Consider the following 17,296-nt stretch of genomic DNA (forward strand, 5'->3'; position numbering starts at 1 on the left):
CTCCCCCGTCCTCCCTCCGCCCTCCCCCCTTCCCCCCGCGGCTGCGCCTTCCTGTCGGGGCCGCTGGGTGCCGGAGCTTCCCGCCGCCTCCTGCCAGAAAGCGCCTCCTCCTCCTCCTGTTCCCCTTTTGTTCGTGTCCCTGAGCCTCGCAGCAGCCTGAGAGCTCCCGCTCTGCTGCAAGGACAGCGACTGGTTATTTCTCCCCCCTCCCCAGGGTGCGGAGGATTTCCCCGACTGCTGCATCCTGATCCTACAGGCTTCTGCCTGCAGCCTTCCACGCGTCCGGGAACGCCTCTAGTTTCTCTGGTTGTTGGAAGCACACACACAAAACCCTCCTAACGAAAATTTGGTCACCATCGGCCTGACCAAACCGGCGTGTTTTTCCACTCGTAAAAATGAAAAGGGGGCATCGATGTGCTGCTGGACTAAATTACTCTTGTCAGCCCCTGGCCGTGGGGCTTCTGCTCTGCTCTGTAGTGCTGCCATTCCAGGAAAGCAGTGTCGGCAGCCTCTCTTTTGAGCTCTGTTACTGTAGCATCCTTTCACACAAAGGAGATACATAGGAATTTAATGCATTACAGTTTCAAGAGTTTTAATCAGGCATGAAATTCCTGTGCAGCTCTTGTTTTTGGTTAAAAAAAGCAGACGGAACCTTCCAGAAGGTGCTGAAGTTGGAGGCACTATTGGAAATTTTATAGTTAGATATTTCTTTTTGTTTCAGGTTAGAGGTCAGAAAAGACAGTAAGTATTTTATAATGCTAAGTGTTTGTTTTCAAAAGCATAATGAAGAGTGAGCATGTTGCAATTTTACAGTAGAATGCTTTGCTAGAGATCAGATGTGCTTTTTAGTACTTTAATAATTCTTCCGTCCATGAGTTGATGTTGTTTACACAGGATTGTGGAAAGAATTGGTGTTAATTATGGGAATAATAATCTTTCTTCCAGGAGAATTCTAATATTTCACTTACCCATATGTAGTCTATAATAGTTTTCTTGCCCTTCAGAATTTGGTATTTCCCTGTCAAGGTAACAAAACTCCTTGTGGTTTCTTTCATCATTCTGTGTGAATTACACCTTTCTGTGGGAGTTTTAGTAGTATTTCTAAACCAGGATCGTTTTCAAGGTGTCATGAGATGGATCATTCAAGAAAAGCTTGTGGTTTAAAAAAAGCAGCTTACTCTTAAAATCATTAACTATATTCGTGGAAATGGCTTAATTAAGTGAATTTATTTTGCTTATGTGTATTCTTTCTGTGACATGATTTTCTCTTCCCTGAATTATTTCCAGTACTGTGTTGGTAGCAGCGTGAGTTACCCTTAGAGTATAACTTAAACAGGTGGTTTATAAAACATGAGAGAGGTGCGACTGTGTCAGCTTTAAAACAGGTTTTATTGCCTGGACCAGGGGCTGCATCAACTCAGCCACAGAGCTCCCAGTGTAAATTTCAGACCATTTTTCTCATTATTTTCCATCCCATCACCCACTGAAACTGAGGTAAAGACAAGAACGGAGAAGCGGAAGAGTAAAACAGAGATCACTTCTGTGTGGTGGATCATGAAACCACTTTGGGGGAAATTGGTCAGATACTGGCTGTAAATTAGGGGTAAAAGGAGTAAATATGGACAGGTTTGTTGGAATGCTTTCCTGTACAGTTTTGGTGTGGGGTTTTTTTCTGTGTTACTTCTCCACATCAAGATAAAGACATTTAGGGCATATGCTTTTTTGCAAATTGTTTTCTGTGCCAGGGTCGTAACTATTTTATTTATTTTTTTCTTGCAGAGTCAACTGCTCATTTTATTTCAAAATTGGAGCTTGTCGCCATGGAGACAGATGTTCTCGGTTGCACAACAAACCAACATTTAGCCAGGTTTGTTTCCTCTTTTTTCTCTTTCTTGTGGAAGTATATTCTGGCTTCTTTAAAATGTAGATTCTCAGATACAAGTGAATAATTACCAAGCTCCAGATTAATTAGTTCAGTTTTGGCCCCAGTTTATCTGGGTCTGCTTTTTTTGGGGTGTTCCATTTGCTTCTCCCAGCATTTCTAATTATCTCCTGTCACCCTTAATGGCTGCAGGAAGCGATGCTGTTGTAAGCTTGCCTGTAGTAGAGACCAACCAGTGCTAACTTTCAGGTGAGTGTGCCTTCTCAGTGGTGTTCAGGCACTTAAACCATCCCAGAGTTTTTAAATCACAGACAATGGCAGCACATTCCACCTGTCCCAAAGGTGGGAACTTTAATCTTTTATGCATATAATAGAAGAAAACTAATTAATGAATAAAAGTGACTCATCTGTTAACTGCATTTGCCCTCTGACCCAGGCTCTTAAGTTTCAAGAGTGACTTGCATACTTCCTTTGAATATGGAAGAAATGGTTTATTGAAAACAACTTGCCTGGTTGCTGAGGGTGAATTGTCAATTGGCATGACAGATTATTTAATCCTTGGCTCAGTGAATATTGTTAGAGACATGATGTGTGACTGCATGTCTGCCAGAAATAAAAATAAATTTGAAAAGGTGCAGGGAGTGACAGGGTTTTCATTATTATTATTATGAGCTGTATAGTATTCACAAATTACAGTCCTGGAGAAATGCATGTTTTCCCTCTTTCTATCAATGCTGATTGTCAAGGCACACAGATGAATTTCTTTGGGAATTTTGTACATGAGCAATAGTGCCTTAGAAAGTTATTACTGCACTTTTAACTACAGCAGTTTGAACTGCAATGGTTTTAACTACAGAGCTAAAGTTCACATAACAACAGAGTCTTCTGCAAGTTCATTTACTCTACTTTGGAGCAAAGTTGATGAGAGACGTGGGCTCATGTTCGTTTGGGGAGAAATTAGGGAGGGGAGTGCTCTACATGTGACAGGTTCATAAAGTTAACCTCTGAGTGGGCAGGGGGACTTCCAGGGGAGAATGTCAAGGTTACTGATGGACAGGGACTTCTGCTGGTACTTAAGCAACAAAAACACCTCTTTGCTTCTGGGATTTTAACAATTTTTAATGCAGATGTTTTATTTCCAAAGAGCATTGTCCATTTTTAAACTATCCCATGTTGTTGACCTACATGGAGCACAAGTTGAAGTGCAGTTGGTTATTTAGAGACCTGAATTTAGGTCATTGGCTACGAAAAAGTATTTCTAAAGCAGACAGCTTCTACAGTAGTTGTCTTTTAAGTTAAAAAAAACCCCCAAAAACCTACCAAAAAACCCCACCACCCTTGCATCTTTTTTTTACCAATAAAACTTTGTGTGCAACTACAGCTTTCTGTCAGTGCAGCCTTTAGCTTTGCTTTAGACCCTGGTGAGCAATGCCAGCTGAAGTGGGTCAGCAGGGCACATCCCATTCATCCAGGGATGTCTGGGACTGCACGGCCTTGTACCTGGCAGCTGTGCTGTAGCATCTCCCAGGTTTCTGGCAGTGTGTGGGGTCTGCAGAAATCTTCATTTGTGTGCAGGTTGACAATCAGCTGTGATAGAAAATAGAACAACAGAGATCTTGCTAATGGGAAGTTACCAGCACAATGTTTTAACCTTGTGCAGCTCTTGCTGGTGCAGCTACTTTACAGAAGAGCTGTGTTAGGAAAGGTCACACAATCCAGGGTGATCAAATTACCCCCAGTCAGCAGAAGCACCCTAACGAGATGAGATGCATGTTTCTGGCACTCTCCAGTTGTAGACTAAAGCACAGGTAGTTTAAACCTGGGCCACGGAAGCACAAAGCTTTGGTTGGTATGGCTGGACCCATAATAAAACAAGTGTGTGATTTTCAATGTGATGTTACAGATGTATTTTTTTTAGATGTTAAACGGGTAGCATATGTAGGTGTGACATTGCTGGGCCTTTGACTTCTTTAAGCTCTGAATTCTTACTGTGACTAATAATAATAATGTCTAAGCTAAAGTTACTTGGGGATTGCCATTCATACTGACTAACATTGAGCTTGTGTTTTAAGTAATCAAATTTCAATTTTTGAGCTGCTTACAGTGATATGGACGTTTGGAATTTTTTTGTAATATTAGTTTACTAACTTAAACATGGTTTGTTTTTTCAGACAACTTGATTTTAAGAAGAACGGTACAAATGTAAGGTTTCAAGTCTGCCTGGGCTAATTCTTCAAGTAAAAAGCAGAAGGGCTAAAAGGATATTGTCCTTATTTGAAGGATCGGAAACATGTGAACCTATGATGCTATTATATTATTTAAACAGAAATTCCACCAAGAAACTCCTGATGCACAAAATGAGATGTAGCAGTTGCCTAAAGGCCTTATGGTCTGGTGTAGCATTTTGGACACTGTGGCATTACGTATTACATGCTGTGCGCATAACACTGTTTTTTCCCCCCCCTAGACTTGCAGTAGTGAATCTGGTCTCGAAAGTTTAGTTTCTGGTCTCCAGAATACCTCGTGTGACATTTTAGGTTCCTGTGCCTCACACCTCCCATTTTGAGGATAGCTGTTGAGACAAACGCAGCTCTTTCTTGGTGGTTAATTAAAACTGTTTTCATAATATGATGGTCTGGATGCAATTTTGGAAGATACTCTGCAAATACAAAAGGAAGTCTTAAGGATAAAATATGACTTTTAGCTGTTTGCAAACAAGTTGTCTCTTTGCAATTGTCTATTATATGCACAGCAGCCAGTAGAATTCCCCTTTTTATTTTTTTTCCCCGCAGACCATCTTGATTCAAAACATCTATCGTAACCCCCAAAACAGTGCACAGACGGCTGACGGCTCACACTGTAAGTCCCACAGTTGGAGAAATTTTTTTAAAGAATGGTGTTAAAGAGCCCACTCCTAATTATGAGAAAATAATGTTGGCTTCTGAGCTGCTGACATAAAGCTGTTGCAAACAGGACAAGTGACGGAACTCTTCTTGCGCACAGATCAAGAATTTGTGGAACGTGTGCGATTCTGAGTGCAGAAGTGACTGCACAAATTGGACTTGATGCAGATTCCCTTTTGTGTTGCAAAGTGAAACTTGGTTGCTTAGTAACACTGCATTCTTTTGAAAGGGTTAAACTGCAGACATTTCTCAAATTCTTGATTTAACACCAAAAAAAAAAAAAAATAGGTATATATGTGATGTACGGTAAGTTTCCCAAAACTGGGTTTTCTCTCATCTTAACTTTTTTAGGAAAATGGAGATTTCATGTTATGCTCTAATTATTGTATTCCTTCCTTTCCTGGAATTTTGTTGATAAGAAGCCATTCAGTAAAACCAAATTCAATATTATCAATATTACATTAATATAATAATAATATTATTATAGTAGTGTGAATGCTGTATTTGGATTCTGTTTCAGAGCGGTCTGAAATCATGCAAAACCCCTCTATAGCAATATTGGTGAATGGAATAAAATTAAGAATACAATAATGGAGTATCATGAGATCTCTATTACTTTACAGTGTTAGGTTGGTGTAGAAAGGTCACCAGCTAAGTGCAAGTTCTCCTGCTTGGGAGAGAATAACCACCTCTCTTTCAGCACAGACTCGGCTAAAGCGACCCTAAAGGAAACCAGTTTCTTGTTAAAATTATTTTCCATAATATAAAGTTGTTGCGTTTTGTATTTCAGACCATTGCCCTCTTGAACATTTACCGTAACCCTCAAAACTCTTCCCAGTCTGCTGACGGTTTGCGCTGTAAGTTCATACAAGTTCCTTCACTGGTTCCCTGGGCTTGATTGTCAGAGCTCAGTGTCGACTTAAGCTGGTCTGCCATTTTAGTTTAACAGATCAAACTGACCACGTTTCGTTACATGTGTTCAAAACAAACACAAACAAACAAAAAAAAAAACAAAACAAAACAAAAAAAAAAAACAAAAAAGCCCCAAAATTTTTGTCCCACTACCTTCCTCCCTACTCCCAAAACTATGAGGGGAATCTGAATACCAACTATTAAATCAAAAGGGGTTGAAATCGTACTTCCCCAGTGAAGCAGTGCTGGTTGCACTGCTTTCTTCTGTCACCTTTCTCCCTGCCAGTTGCCTGCATCCTAGGAATGGTTTTCTGTATGTTTTGTGCTATCCATTAGGTTACACTGTCGAAAAGAGCAGGACAATGACACATTGACTTCATCCAGAACAAATGTCCTGCTCTGTAAACGTTAAGAGAACTTGAATTTGAAACTTTACAGACTGCATGCATAAATTCGTCCTAGGTTAATGCAGCTTCCGTTTAGGGAGTGCACTTTGGAAGAATACACCATGACTGACCAACGCTTCCCTTCTGGCAGCTGTCCTTTCTGGATGGGTGCATGCTTAAAATTCTTTCCATGCTTTGAAAATTCAAATTCCAATGCCATTTGGCATATTTACCTAAGAAAAAGTAATTTTTTAACGTATTTTTGAGGAGGGGAAGGAATTTGGGTATGGTCATGAAGTAATTTAATGACTTCTCCTGAGATACAAATGGGCATAAGCAAACACACCTCCTGTGAGACTAGCAGCAGTTAATGCCCAGGATTGTTGATCGGCGATTACTGATATATCATTGTAATTGAATCATCAATATTAGAATAAGATTTAAAAAAAAAAAGTTTTAGAACCAAAAAAGGATCGGTGTTCTTTTCTAACTAATATTTCTTGTTGAAGTGAGTATTGACTGTGTGGTAATAAAGCTTTGTTTGGCTATCCTTTTTTTTTTTTTGACTGTTGGTTTATAGACTAGTTCAGATTAGTTACCAGCATTTGATTAGAAGTGCTTTGTGAAATCAGCCACTAACTTAAAAGTCAACACTGTCTCTCTTGCTTCTAAAAGTAATAATGGCTCAATTATGTAATTTGTGTTTTTGTCACACAATCAAGCTGGACATGTAAATGAGCTGTGTAATTTTGTCTGGATGCTTGAACAGTTCCATTGGTTCATAGGCTCTCTCCTTGCAGATGCTTAGTAGTTAATGCTGTTTCAGGAGACCAAAACTTTTCCATTTGGGTGTTTCCACTGTCTCCCTGAACTCTCAATGCGCTGGTAACTAATTTGCACAGAGTTACAGCAGTTTGGTCTGTGGAGCTGTTTAGACTTACAGCTGCAAGAGTCCTGCACAGATCCTCCAGTGTTGTAAATGCTGGTATCCAACTCTAGTTTGTCGTGACAAGCGAGTAGCTGTGTGCCAGAGCCTGACTGTACCTCCTGGGGTAGAGCTGGAGCTCTGCAAGCAGTAGGTTTGCTGAAACTCCTGGCTCCTTGGTTTTTGATATTTGTCCCTACTTAAGTATTGCATGTATTTTAAATGGGTAATTTGGGTAGCTATTTAATGCCTTGTCGTTGTTGCTTAACTGTCTTCCTTTCTATTGCCGTCGTAGAGGATTAACCTTAGTTTGGAACAGCAATAGTTTTCCTGAGTTTTAATTAGTAACTGGGCTTCTCATGGTTCAGATACCAGTAGCCCTGGAATATGGATGTTTGTAAAGCCTGTGCATATGTATGCTTCCCACTTTGGAAGGTCATTGAAGTAGTCATTAACTAACTGTTGCCTGTGATCTCCTAATTTGACAAAAAAAGAGTTTTTAGCTCTTGTCCATCTGGTAAAAAGTAATTATTCCCACTGTGGCTCTCAAAGCCCCTGTCTGATACCTTTAAAAACAAAAAAATCTTAGGTGTTAGTAAGCTGTTATCAGTGGTGTTGGCAGAACTTTGGGAATATAGTTAAGTATTAAACTGCCTAGAATTACTGGTTTAATGTTTGATATTCCTTAATTTGCTATAACCATGGGGGAGAATAAATTTCTTAAAAGCAAACCTGTCTCGAATGCAGACACATTGTTAGCCTAAACTATAAACCAAATGCCCCTTACTCTCTTGTGGAGGTGAGCTGGGTGGAAGAACAGGAGCTGCAATTCAAAGAGTGTGGCTGGTTAATATTAGAGACTTTGAAGAAAAACATAAAGTTTGTCCAACTGGTAATACTAGCCAAAATTTTTTTCATAGCAGCCTAAAAGTGAATAAACCCAGCTTTTTTGGCTCAGTTTCTTGTCTTTCACATTCTGTGGACTAAACCAGTCTGGTTTGTAATTTTAAACACTAGCATATTTTTCTAGTATAAAATGCAGGGTTTGTTGTAAAACTGCTCCGCTTGATCCTAATAAACCACTTAACTGCTGAAGAGCTAATCTAATGGCTTTAATGCATACAGCTTGTTTCAAGTTCTGTAGACTGGAAGAAATAAATGAAACTCATTTTTATACTTTCAGTGCTTTGAAAAATAAGCCACACTTATGTTGAGTTTTGTAGCAGCAGGCAAGCAGCACTTGTTTTTGAAGTCCAGCTTGTAGCATGAAAATAATCTTGAGTATAAGGCTGGCTTGATTTGCACTAAAAGGTGTTCTGCAGGACTACAGAAAAATGAAGTGACACTCAAACTAGAAAATGGCTCTCTGTTGTAAAGCATTGAGGGGCACTGAGAAAAGTGTGTCATTTCAATGACTATTTTGAGCAAATTTAAAAAATATCCTGGACTATTTTACATTGTGAGCTCTCAAATTCTAGTGGATATGCTGGAGAGGTGGACATAAAAGTCTGCTTTTAGGAAGAGGAATACTAAATTGTTACAATATTTTAAGGTATGGAAATGTAACAAAGCACTTGCCTTCTGTTTAGGTAAAATCGTTGGTAGTTAGAGAGTGGAGCTATACTATATTAAATTTTAAGTGATGTTTCAAAGTAATTCTTTTCCCCTTTAAATTTGTGGCATACAAGTTTGGCTCTGATTAAAACTTGCTTTGATTTGATCATATCAATTTAATGTTTTGACAGATACTTTGGGGACTCAAAGCTCTTCACACATCCTTATTTTGCAATATTCCTGTTAGTTAGCTCTATGCTGTATGGTGTCTCTTATGCTCCAGACGGCCTCTCTAGATTGTGTTGTAGAATGATCAAAATCTCCTCTTCCTTACTGACAGGCTCTAATCGATCTGACTCTTTGACTTTTGCAGGTGCTGTGAGCGATGTTGAGATGCAGGAACATTACGATGAGTTCTTTGAGGTATGTAAAGATGCATTGCAGTGTTACTGGATCTGTCACCACCAAGCAGTTAAATGGATGTAGTGGAGATAGCACAATTAGATGGATTCAGGAAAAAGCACTTCCTCAGGTGTTTGTATAAAGTGTACAGCCTTGTGTGAAATATTTCCAGGTGTAGCCATTGGTTAGTTTGGCCTTAATTTGACTGCTTGAAATAGACTTTGTTTAAAATCAGCATCTTAAGTGTTGTAGCATTTTGATTGTATAATCTCCTTTTTTATACATTTAAAGTACACTCAATTATTTGTATAGAAACAAAGTACCTAAAACTACAGCATCAGGGTTTTTGTGTTGTGCTTTCGGTGCATCCTGTGTATTATGTAATGCTGTGCATGTTTTCCATAGGTTTTTATTGTATCTTGTTAGTGCTGTGCTTACAGATAGCCAAGCAAATACTTATCTTAAACCCAAAAATGTAAAAGAAAAAATAAAGTGATCCTGCTTTTTTCCAAGGGAGGTCTTCTTTTTATACTTAGAGTTAAATGCAATATTTCTGTACTTACAAGTAATGTGCTGCAAAGTTCTGCTGGGTTGCTTTGTGCTTAGGAGGTCTTCACAGAAATGGAGGAGAAATACGGCGAAGTTGAGGAGATGAACGTTTGTGATAACCTTGGAGATCATCTAGTTGGAAATGTATACGTAAAGGTAGGATGAAGAGATGTTCATGTAATCAGGAGGGGTGGTATTTATTGATTTAGTATTTTGAAAGCTACTCTATGCTTGTAGACTTTGCAAGGGAAGATCTTCAGTATATAAGCTCCTCTCCAACTTCACAATTTAAAGTAGAGTAAAAATGTGAAAGGAATCCAGAAGAAATTTTAATAAATTTTGAGAAACTTTCTTGATAGTTAAAATCCATGTAATTTTCAGATAGATTAACACTTTTTTTTTTCTTTTACATAGTTATAAACAGTCGCTGCTACTGGACTGTTTAGTTTGGCAGGATTAATTTGGGATTTGTCTTAGCATCATGCTGCCCTTTAAGCACATCAGTATGAGAGAGGTTTATATGCCACAGGTGCATTAATTTTCTAACTTCCCAGTTAAACACTATCTGAAACCAAGTTAGATATGGCAGTAGCTGGGTGGTTCAAGGTGCAAACTGGAGTGAGTAGGTTTAACTTCTAAAAGTCATTGGTATCTCTTGAATAATGAGTACAAAGTTGTCACCCACAGAAATTTTACTGTGTGTTCATGGTGTTGGGGTGTGAGAAAGTTTCTTTGAATATTTTGGCTGTACCTTCCCTCAGCTGGAAAGTATTTTCACACCTGAAATTCTTGACTGTGTAGGTCATAATCAAAACAAAAAGTCGTCTTAAAACAACTAGCTGTGAAAAGGCATTTCAAATTTAAGTTTTACATTCATCATAAAACAGGATCTGATTTTTGTAAATACTAATTTAAATGAATAAGAGCTCCAGTTTTAATATAAATTTCTCTTAAATAGTTGAAAAAATGCATTACATCAGGACTGTTGGTGCTCCAGAAAGTAATCATAAGCATTCTCTTGATTTAAAGCTGTGCTAAGAAAACTCAGTCTCTTCTATTGACTGACTTCTGTACTTGAAAGACCAAATAGAGCATAATGAAAAGAAAAATCAATGTTTTGATTAGCCCTTGAGTCCCAGTTACTCAAAAGCTGGCATATTTACCTTTGATTTGATGGACTGTCCAAGAAACCTGAAGTAGCTTCTGGTTTCATTACTAGCTGTGAGCCTCAGGTATTGCACAACTGATTTGATAGGAATCTTTTACCTACTCCTGTTGCTTCTCTGTATTGTAAGGAGAATGTTGCTTTTGCTTTTAGTTTCGCCGTGAAGAAGATGCAGAAAAGGCTGTGATTGACCTGAACAATCGCTGGTTTAATGGGCAGCCCATCCATGCCGAGCTCTCACCTGTGACTGACTTCAGAGAGGCCTGCTGCCGTCAATATGAAATGGGGTAAAGCAATGGCTTCCTCTTGCCTTGGCAGCCTCTGAGGTGTTTGCACAGTAGGGAGGGTGCTTGGGTGTGGGTTTTACGTAGTAGAGTGTAGGAAGAAAACTACTTCAGGTAACAGTAATGTGGAGGACCTGCAGTGAACCTCTTGACTTCTGCCATCTTTTGAGGATTTTGTTGTAGAAGTGAGGCACTGTCAGTAAATGATGCTTGTAATTTACTGGGTTTAATATTAGAGGTGATAAAGATCTAAGCAGATAATGTAGAGCTGGGAATTCTTAACTGTGCCTCTTGAATTCTGTTTCAGAGAGTGTACACGAGGAGGTTTCTGCAACTTTATGCATTTGAAGCCCATTTCTCGAGAGTTAAGGCGCGAGTTGTATGGGCGGCGTCGTAAAAAGTAAGTTTGTTTTTAAGCACTACTAAAAGAAGTAATTTAAGGATCAGTTGCTGAAAGATCTGAAGGCAAATCTTTAAACTCCTGCCAAGTCCTCTTGTTTTTTCTGATGCACTTCTGGCACATGCCAAAGGGCATCAAGTCAAGCTGGCAAGTAGCCAGTTCAGAACAAATGAGTAGAGCTCTAAAAATACAGTGTTTTTTGCTCTGCAGTAGTGTAGATTCTGAAGGTTGGTGTGGAAGGCAGAGTTCAAGGAGAAGAAAACTCACTGAGTTACTGAGTACATAGGCCCTATCTGTTGTTCAGATCTCCAAACTGCAAACTGTACAGATGGACATTATTTGGGAGAAGTTGCTTTATGCCTCCTCTGTTTTATTCTCTTCTAAATGTGTTTGCTCATAGCCTTTGTTAGATGCAGGCTAGTTGGCCAGTAGGCATTTTGGCAGCATCAGATAGGCTGCTTTCAGCATTATGTGCAGTCAAGCAGATCTATAGATTATACTCAGGACCCAACCTTATTTGCCTTTAACTGCTAATGGTGAAATGTTGTAGCCTGTATTCATTTCTCACTATTGATACCAGGCAGTCACTCTGTTGAGCACACTTCTGCCTTCACATCCTTTCTTGATAGGAATTCTCAGTAGGAGAAAGGAGAAGTAATTTTGCTTAATGGTAAAAAAAGTAGATAAATACACTTTGTTATATATTAAACTATTCATTTAGTGAGGTACCTTGCAGAAAGGCTTTTACCACTGCTGTTACTGTGATGGTTCACTTGGAGCTGGATTCAATCTGCTTGCATTTAGGACCTTGCTATTTGGGATAGGCATATAAAAATTTTGATCTTGCTTTTCTATAAAGCACAATTTTTGTAGGTTTCTGTCAATCACAGAAGGAGCCTGGGATTGTGAATGTGTTTTTCTATAAATATCTCTGGCAGTATTTCAGAATCTGTGAGGATTAATTTAACTTCAAAAAACTTCAGATGTTTGAATGCTGTATGAAAAGGACCAAGTGTGCTTTTTATATTAACCTTTTGGTCACTGTTAGAAGTGTGGAACTCTCTGATTCAGTAATGCTGATTGGTAGTAGCTGTGATAGTACTGTGTTCTGGGTGGTTTTAGCTCCCTTCCTGCATTTATCAACCTAAGAGGCTGGGAAGATGATGTGCCAGTGCTCATGTCCTGGGGGGTAGAAATGATGTAGGGGGAACAACAACAGAGAACTGGGTTGTAATTGCTAATTAATGCAATTGATTTAATGTGAGTGGACTTAGAAGCAGCTGTAGACTTTTGGTGTGTGTTGCTAAGAGATCTGTCTGCCAAAGCAGGTGTCCCCTTCTCCTGCTTTAAATAACAGCAGTGTAACCGTGCCTTTCCTTGGGGTTTGCACATCCACTGTAACAGGTGACTGCAGGGAACAGCCCATCTTGTGCCTATTGGTGCTGACTCCCCAGTATGAAGTTCGTGCAGTTCGTAAATGCATTGGGTTTTGCAGCCCAAGTGCCAATTAACCAATCCTTCTAATGACACGCTGCCTTTCTTCTCCCTCATCGCTCCCGTTGTTAATTACACGTTCCACTGTGTGGTACTGCGAGTAAATTGCTGCCTGGAACGAAACAATAAAATGTCCAAACTTTCTTTGAAGGCATAGATCCAGGTCGAGGTCCCGTGAACGCCGGTCTAGATCCAGAGATCGCGGTCGTGGAGGTGGTGGAGGAGGAGGAGGAGGCCGTGAGCGTGACAGGAGGCGGTCAAGAGATCGTGAACGATCCGGTCGATTCTGAGCCATGCCATTTTTACTGTATGTCTGCTAGAAAGTGTTGTAGTTTGACCAAACAAGTTCATAATGACATTTTTTTTAAAGATGGGCTTCTGAATAAAAAATTTGTAGTGATACAGTATTCTTTGTGTAACTTGTTTCTTGTGGGGGGAGTCTTTTTAACTGTCATTCCTCTATCTTGACAAATACCTGGATTAAGTCTGCCTGAGGGAAAGGTGGTAAATGTATTGGAGGAGCGCCAGTTTTGGTTTAAGGTTTTTTTTATTTGGGTATAATTTGAACTGTTGATGAAAATGTGTGTGTATATAATATAAAATATTATATACATAGTAAAAATAATATACTGCTTAAGAAACAGTTACTCACATAAGTTTCCCTTTTCTGCTATGCTGTCTGCTTATTTAGGTTAGTTTAGGCACATTTAAGAGGAAGGCTGTGCGAAATGCATTTATTTACCGAGTAGAAACGCTTAGTTACAAAAATGTATGTTTGTTTGTTACCAGAAGTCTGTGCTCTGTCTATCAATGTGACTGTGGCATTTACAATAAATCCAATTTCTTGGTGTAAAATCTAAAGCCTATTTTCTAAGCACTCTGGAGTAGTTGAGTTGCTACTCCTGGCTGCCTATTTTCTAAGCACTCTGGTGTAGTTGAGTGGCTGCTCCTGGCTGTGCCAGAGTTCATAGTTCAGGTTTTTATAATTCTTGACTAAATTCCTTTCTTGAGCTGGAAAGAAAGTTGCCTAGTGCAGTGTGGGAAAAAAATATTTTTATTGCAATGATTCATAATAGGCAGGTGAGGGTTTTGTGAAAAAAAATCACCAAAATTATGCTTCTTGCAACATGATAGAGAAGTGCTGTGGAAGGAAATGCAAGGTCCTAAATACAAGGATCAAATTTCTTAAGAGATTTTTTTTTTTCTCTATGCTCTCACCTGTCATTTAATGAAAAGCATTTTGTTAGCATTCAAGGTCATAGAAATCTAATTGGATGCTAGTGGAAAATAAATCTTTTTTCCACCTTTCTGATAGTCTGGAGTATGATGAAAGCTAATGGACAGATGGCAGTTCCTTCACATACTTTTATTTTTCTGAGCTCGAATTGCACAATCGCTGAACATCACAGGTTGTGTCCCAAAATGGTAAAACTCCATGGAAATGTTGGAATCTTGAGAGATGCTTTGTGCAGTGGTTGACTTGCAGTTTCACCTCATTCATGTCTGCTTTTTTCCAAAGTATAACATAGCAAGGGGTTTTGGTCACTGATCATATTTCTGCAAGATATAACTTAATGTACATGAAGTTATGCAATAAAACACAGCTTTCCAGTGGGGGAGAGAATTTACTAGAGCTTCCTTAGTTCTGAGCCAGATAGCCTGCTAAATGATAAATCTGCTTCTTGGTGATTATTAAAAAAAGGAAATAGGATATGGATGCATCACATAGATGATTAACAAACCAGCTTCTCTCTGCCTCTAAAATAAATACAAAACCATTTTGCTCACTGGAACTTGGAATTGGAAAATGATATTGAAAAGTGAGCTTTCTAAATTAATCTGCTTTGCTTCTTACAACTAAATTCTTGCACCAGTTCAGTTTGAATTTATTTTGTTCCCACTGGGTGGTTTGGCCAACCAGACTTTGGAACTTGGTGTGCCAGGACCCTTTTTGAAGAAATATCACTCAAGCAGTGAAGCCCATCTCCACACAATGTTTTGTTCTAAGTACATAAATCAAATGATGCTTTACTGGAAGAAATTGAGCAGTACCTGGCATTAAATAACTGAGCTGAAAGGTATTTCTGCTGGGCATTAGGAATTTCACATTGATAATTTAGTTCTTGCAGTTTACAGGATATTCATCCAGTTCCATTTTTCTCTTCAGTGAAATTCAGGATTATTGGTGAGCTAATTTAAATCTCAAGCTACAAAAGGTGAGGATAGTCTTTGCTTTTGTTTTTTAAACAGTATCTAATACAACATGGACACTATTTAAAAGGTTTAAGATTTGCTCTGTAAAGCTAGTTTAGAAGTTAGTTCTATAAAGTTAGTTTAACACAAGTACAAATGTGTCCCTGGAATGGCTTTAATCTGTTTGTCTAAACCCTGTTTCACTGCAGGTATATTTTTGCATGAGCAGATAGTGGAAGGTTGATTTTTCCCTCTCCCCCAGTACAATTTTACTTAAGAAAGCATTCTTGAATTCCACCAAATGTATAATTTTATGATCTGATTGCACAGCTGCCCAAAAATTACCCATTTAACTGGAATATGTCAGAATGGGCACTGAAAGCAGCGGAATTTAATGGATACTCTAGTGGGTGCCTAGTGACAGCATTCAGCATGAACTTAGGTTTGCCTTTTGAGACTGTGCTACCAGTGAAATTCATCAAATTTGAAATTTAAACTGCACCGATTTGGTTAAACATTTACACCTGATAGACCCAAGTGTTGGTTCACCAATACAAACCAAGTGGAAATCCTACCTCCCCCTTTTCTTGTTGCTCACAATGTCTTTTAAGATTTGTTTTTTCCCCCTCCTCCCCAAGGTTCCTGCTTCTCAAGTACTTCATTGTTGACTCTTCTGTTGAACAGTGGATCTTAATTTATGGAATTCCTTTACCTCAAATAAGTGACAGCATACAGGATTTACTGAAGTCTGAGTCAATTAGGTTGAAACTGTTAATCCCAAGTGGCTTCCTCTTCTTTGTATTTGGCTCTTATTCTGTGAAAATGCTGCTTGTCCATGAATATGATGTATGTTGAGACTGTAAAACCAAATGGAGAAAACTTGTTCAAAATAAAGCCTTTTTTTATAAGAATCTGACAAAAATTATCCCTTTACTTCAGATTGGATGCTGCTCTCTAAATATCTAATGAGGACATAGACTAAAGTTTCAAATTCTTAGATCTTAAGCTATTATTTGAGCAATTCTTTGCCTTCTGTTTTCCAGAGCTGGTGAAGCATGTCTTCAGCTAAAACATCGCTAGCCTCTCCATATTTCCTTGATAAAGTTGAATTTTAAGAGTGCAACTTGGGGTTAGGAGTTGGGGGGGTTGGTTTGGGTTCTTTTAATTGATAGGGTTTTTTGGTAGGGTTAGAAAGAGCCTGCAAATTTCTGTTGTGGTCTGCAGAGAGCAAGAAAGCTCATTTGTGACAGAAGGAATGTGCTTAATTGAAGAAATAGGTAATCAAAAGGTGTCATGACTTTTTAAAGATGATTCCTCCTGGTGTTGCACTGTTCAAGCTGCAAAATTTTGGGTGTTAACAATTGTGCAACAGCACCTTAAACTGCATCTACTGTCTTTGATACATCAGAAGTGAAACTGCTTTCATAGCAGCTGGGGAGGGTGTGGGTAAATCATTTCATTCTCCAGACACTGCTGTGCTGAAGAGTCCCTAAAAACAGTCCTGGTCGGGAAGCGTTCCAGCTGAAAAGCAGGACTGAGCTGTAGTTTCTTTTCAGCTGGTAAGGAAGTAATGGCTGAGTGGCAGGGCTGTCACAGGAGAGAATATTTGTACCTGCATTTGCCACTTCCTGCAAGGCTGAAGCTGAGCTGTGTTAGTGCACAGTTGTGCCCTGGAGCAACTGGATTTCAGTTTTAAAAAACCAATGTTACATCCAGATGTCTGTAGAATAAACTACTGTATCTTCACGTTGAATTGATACATGGTGCTTTCTAAAGCCATCCACTAGTATTTCTGAATTCCTCCAATTAGCTGATGTTGTTTTTTATTAATCATAGAATTATCTGGGTTGGAAGGGACCTTAAAGATCATCTTGTTCCAACCCTGTGCCATGGGCAGGGACACTAGACCAGGTTGCTCAGAGCCCCTTCCAGCCTGGTCTTGAACACTTCCAGGGGTGGGGAGTCCACAACTTTTCTGGGCAACCTGTGTTGCACTGTCAGTGGTGAGAGTGTCTCCAGACTGGTTTTATTTTTCTGTGGTTGTCTTTTTGTTAAATGCACTTGTATGAAAAATTTTGTATGAAAAATTTAGTGTATCTCCTCAGCTATGTAGACAGTCCTTCCTTGTCAGCAATGTGCTCATCACTCAAACACCTCTGATCCCCTGTTAACTTTTCATATTTTATTTTTTACAAAATTATAGCTTCCAGCAAGAAGAGCCCCAAGCGAGAGGACAGCACAGTCCCA

The 17,296-nt window shown here is 39.1% G+C and overlaps 1 protein-coding gene across 7 annotated transcripts; it reads left to right on the forward strand.

The window, feature by feature from the left end:
- The first annotated feature begins 81 nt into the window (after positions 1–81).
- U2AF1 (U2 small nuclear RNA auxiliary factor 1) lies at positions 82–15,960 on the forward strand. 7 transcript variants are annotated; one of them, XM_017733311.1, is made up of 9 exons: positions 82–741; positions 1,780–1,867; positions 2,075–2,131; positions 4,675–4,741; positions 8,936–8,985; positions 9,571–9,669; positions 10,832–10,965; positions 11,270–11,362; positions 13,008–15,960. In XM_017733311.1, exons 5-9 carry the CDS (start codon positions 8,956–8,958, stop codon positions 13,144–13,146), a joined length of 495 nt encoding a protein of 164 aa, XP_017588800.1. In that variant the 5' UTR covers positions 82–741; positions 1,780–1,867; positions 2,075–2,131; positions 4,675–4,741; positions 8,936–8,955; the 3' UTR covers positions 13,147–15,960. The 7 variants fall into 7 exon arrangements, with proteins under 7 accessions (XP_017588800.1, XP_017588801.1, XP_017588797.1 ...); XM_017733308.1 differs by lacking the exon at positions 82–741 and adding an exon at positions 5,576–5,642 and having other exon boundaries at positions 756–1,867; XM_017733312.1 differs by lacking the exon at positions 2,075–2,131 and having other exon boundaries at positions 584–741.
- Positions 15,961–17,296: the final 1,336 nt, after the last annotated feature.

The sequence above is a fragment of the Corvus brachyrhynchos genome, unplaced genomic scaffold, assembly GCF_000691975.1.
Source record: "Corvus brachyrhynchos isolate BGI_N302 unplaced genomic scaffold, ASM69197v1 scaffold32, whole genome shotgun sequence".
Lineage (NCBI taxonomy): Eukaryota > Metazoa > Chordata > Aves > Passeriformes > Corvidae > Corvus > Corvus brachyrhynchos.

Coding starts and splice junctions, on each gene's coding strand:
- U2AF1 (XM_017733311.1), top strand. CDS start 8,956: ATGCAGGAACATTACGATGAGTTCTTTGAG. Junction 8,986..9,570: donor ATTACGATGAGTTCTTTGAG/GTATGTAAAGAT, acceptor CTTTGTGCTTAG/GAGGTCTTCACAGAAATGGA. Junction 9,670..10,831: donor TTGGAAATGTATACGTAAAG/GTAGGATGAAGA, acceptor TTTTGCTTTTAG/TTTCGCCGTGAAGAAGATGC.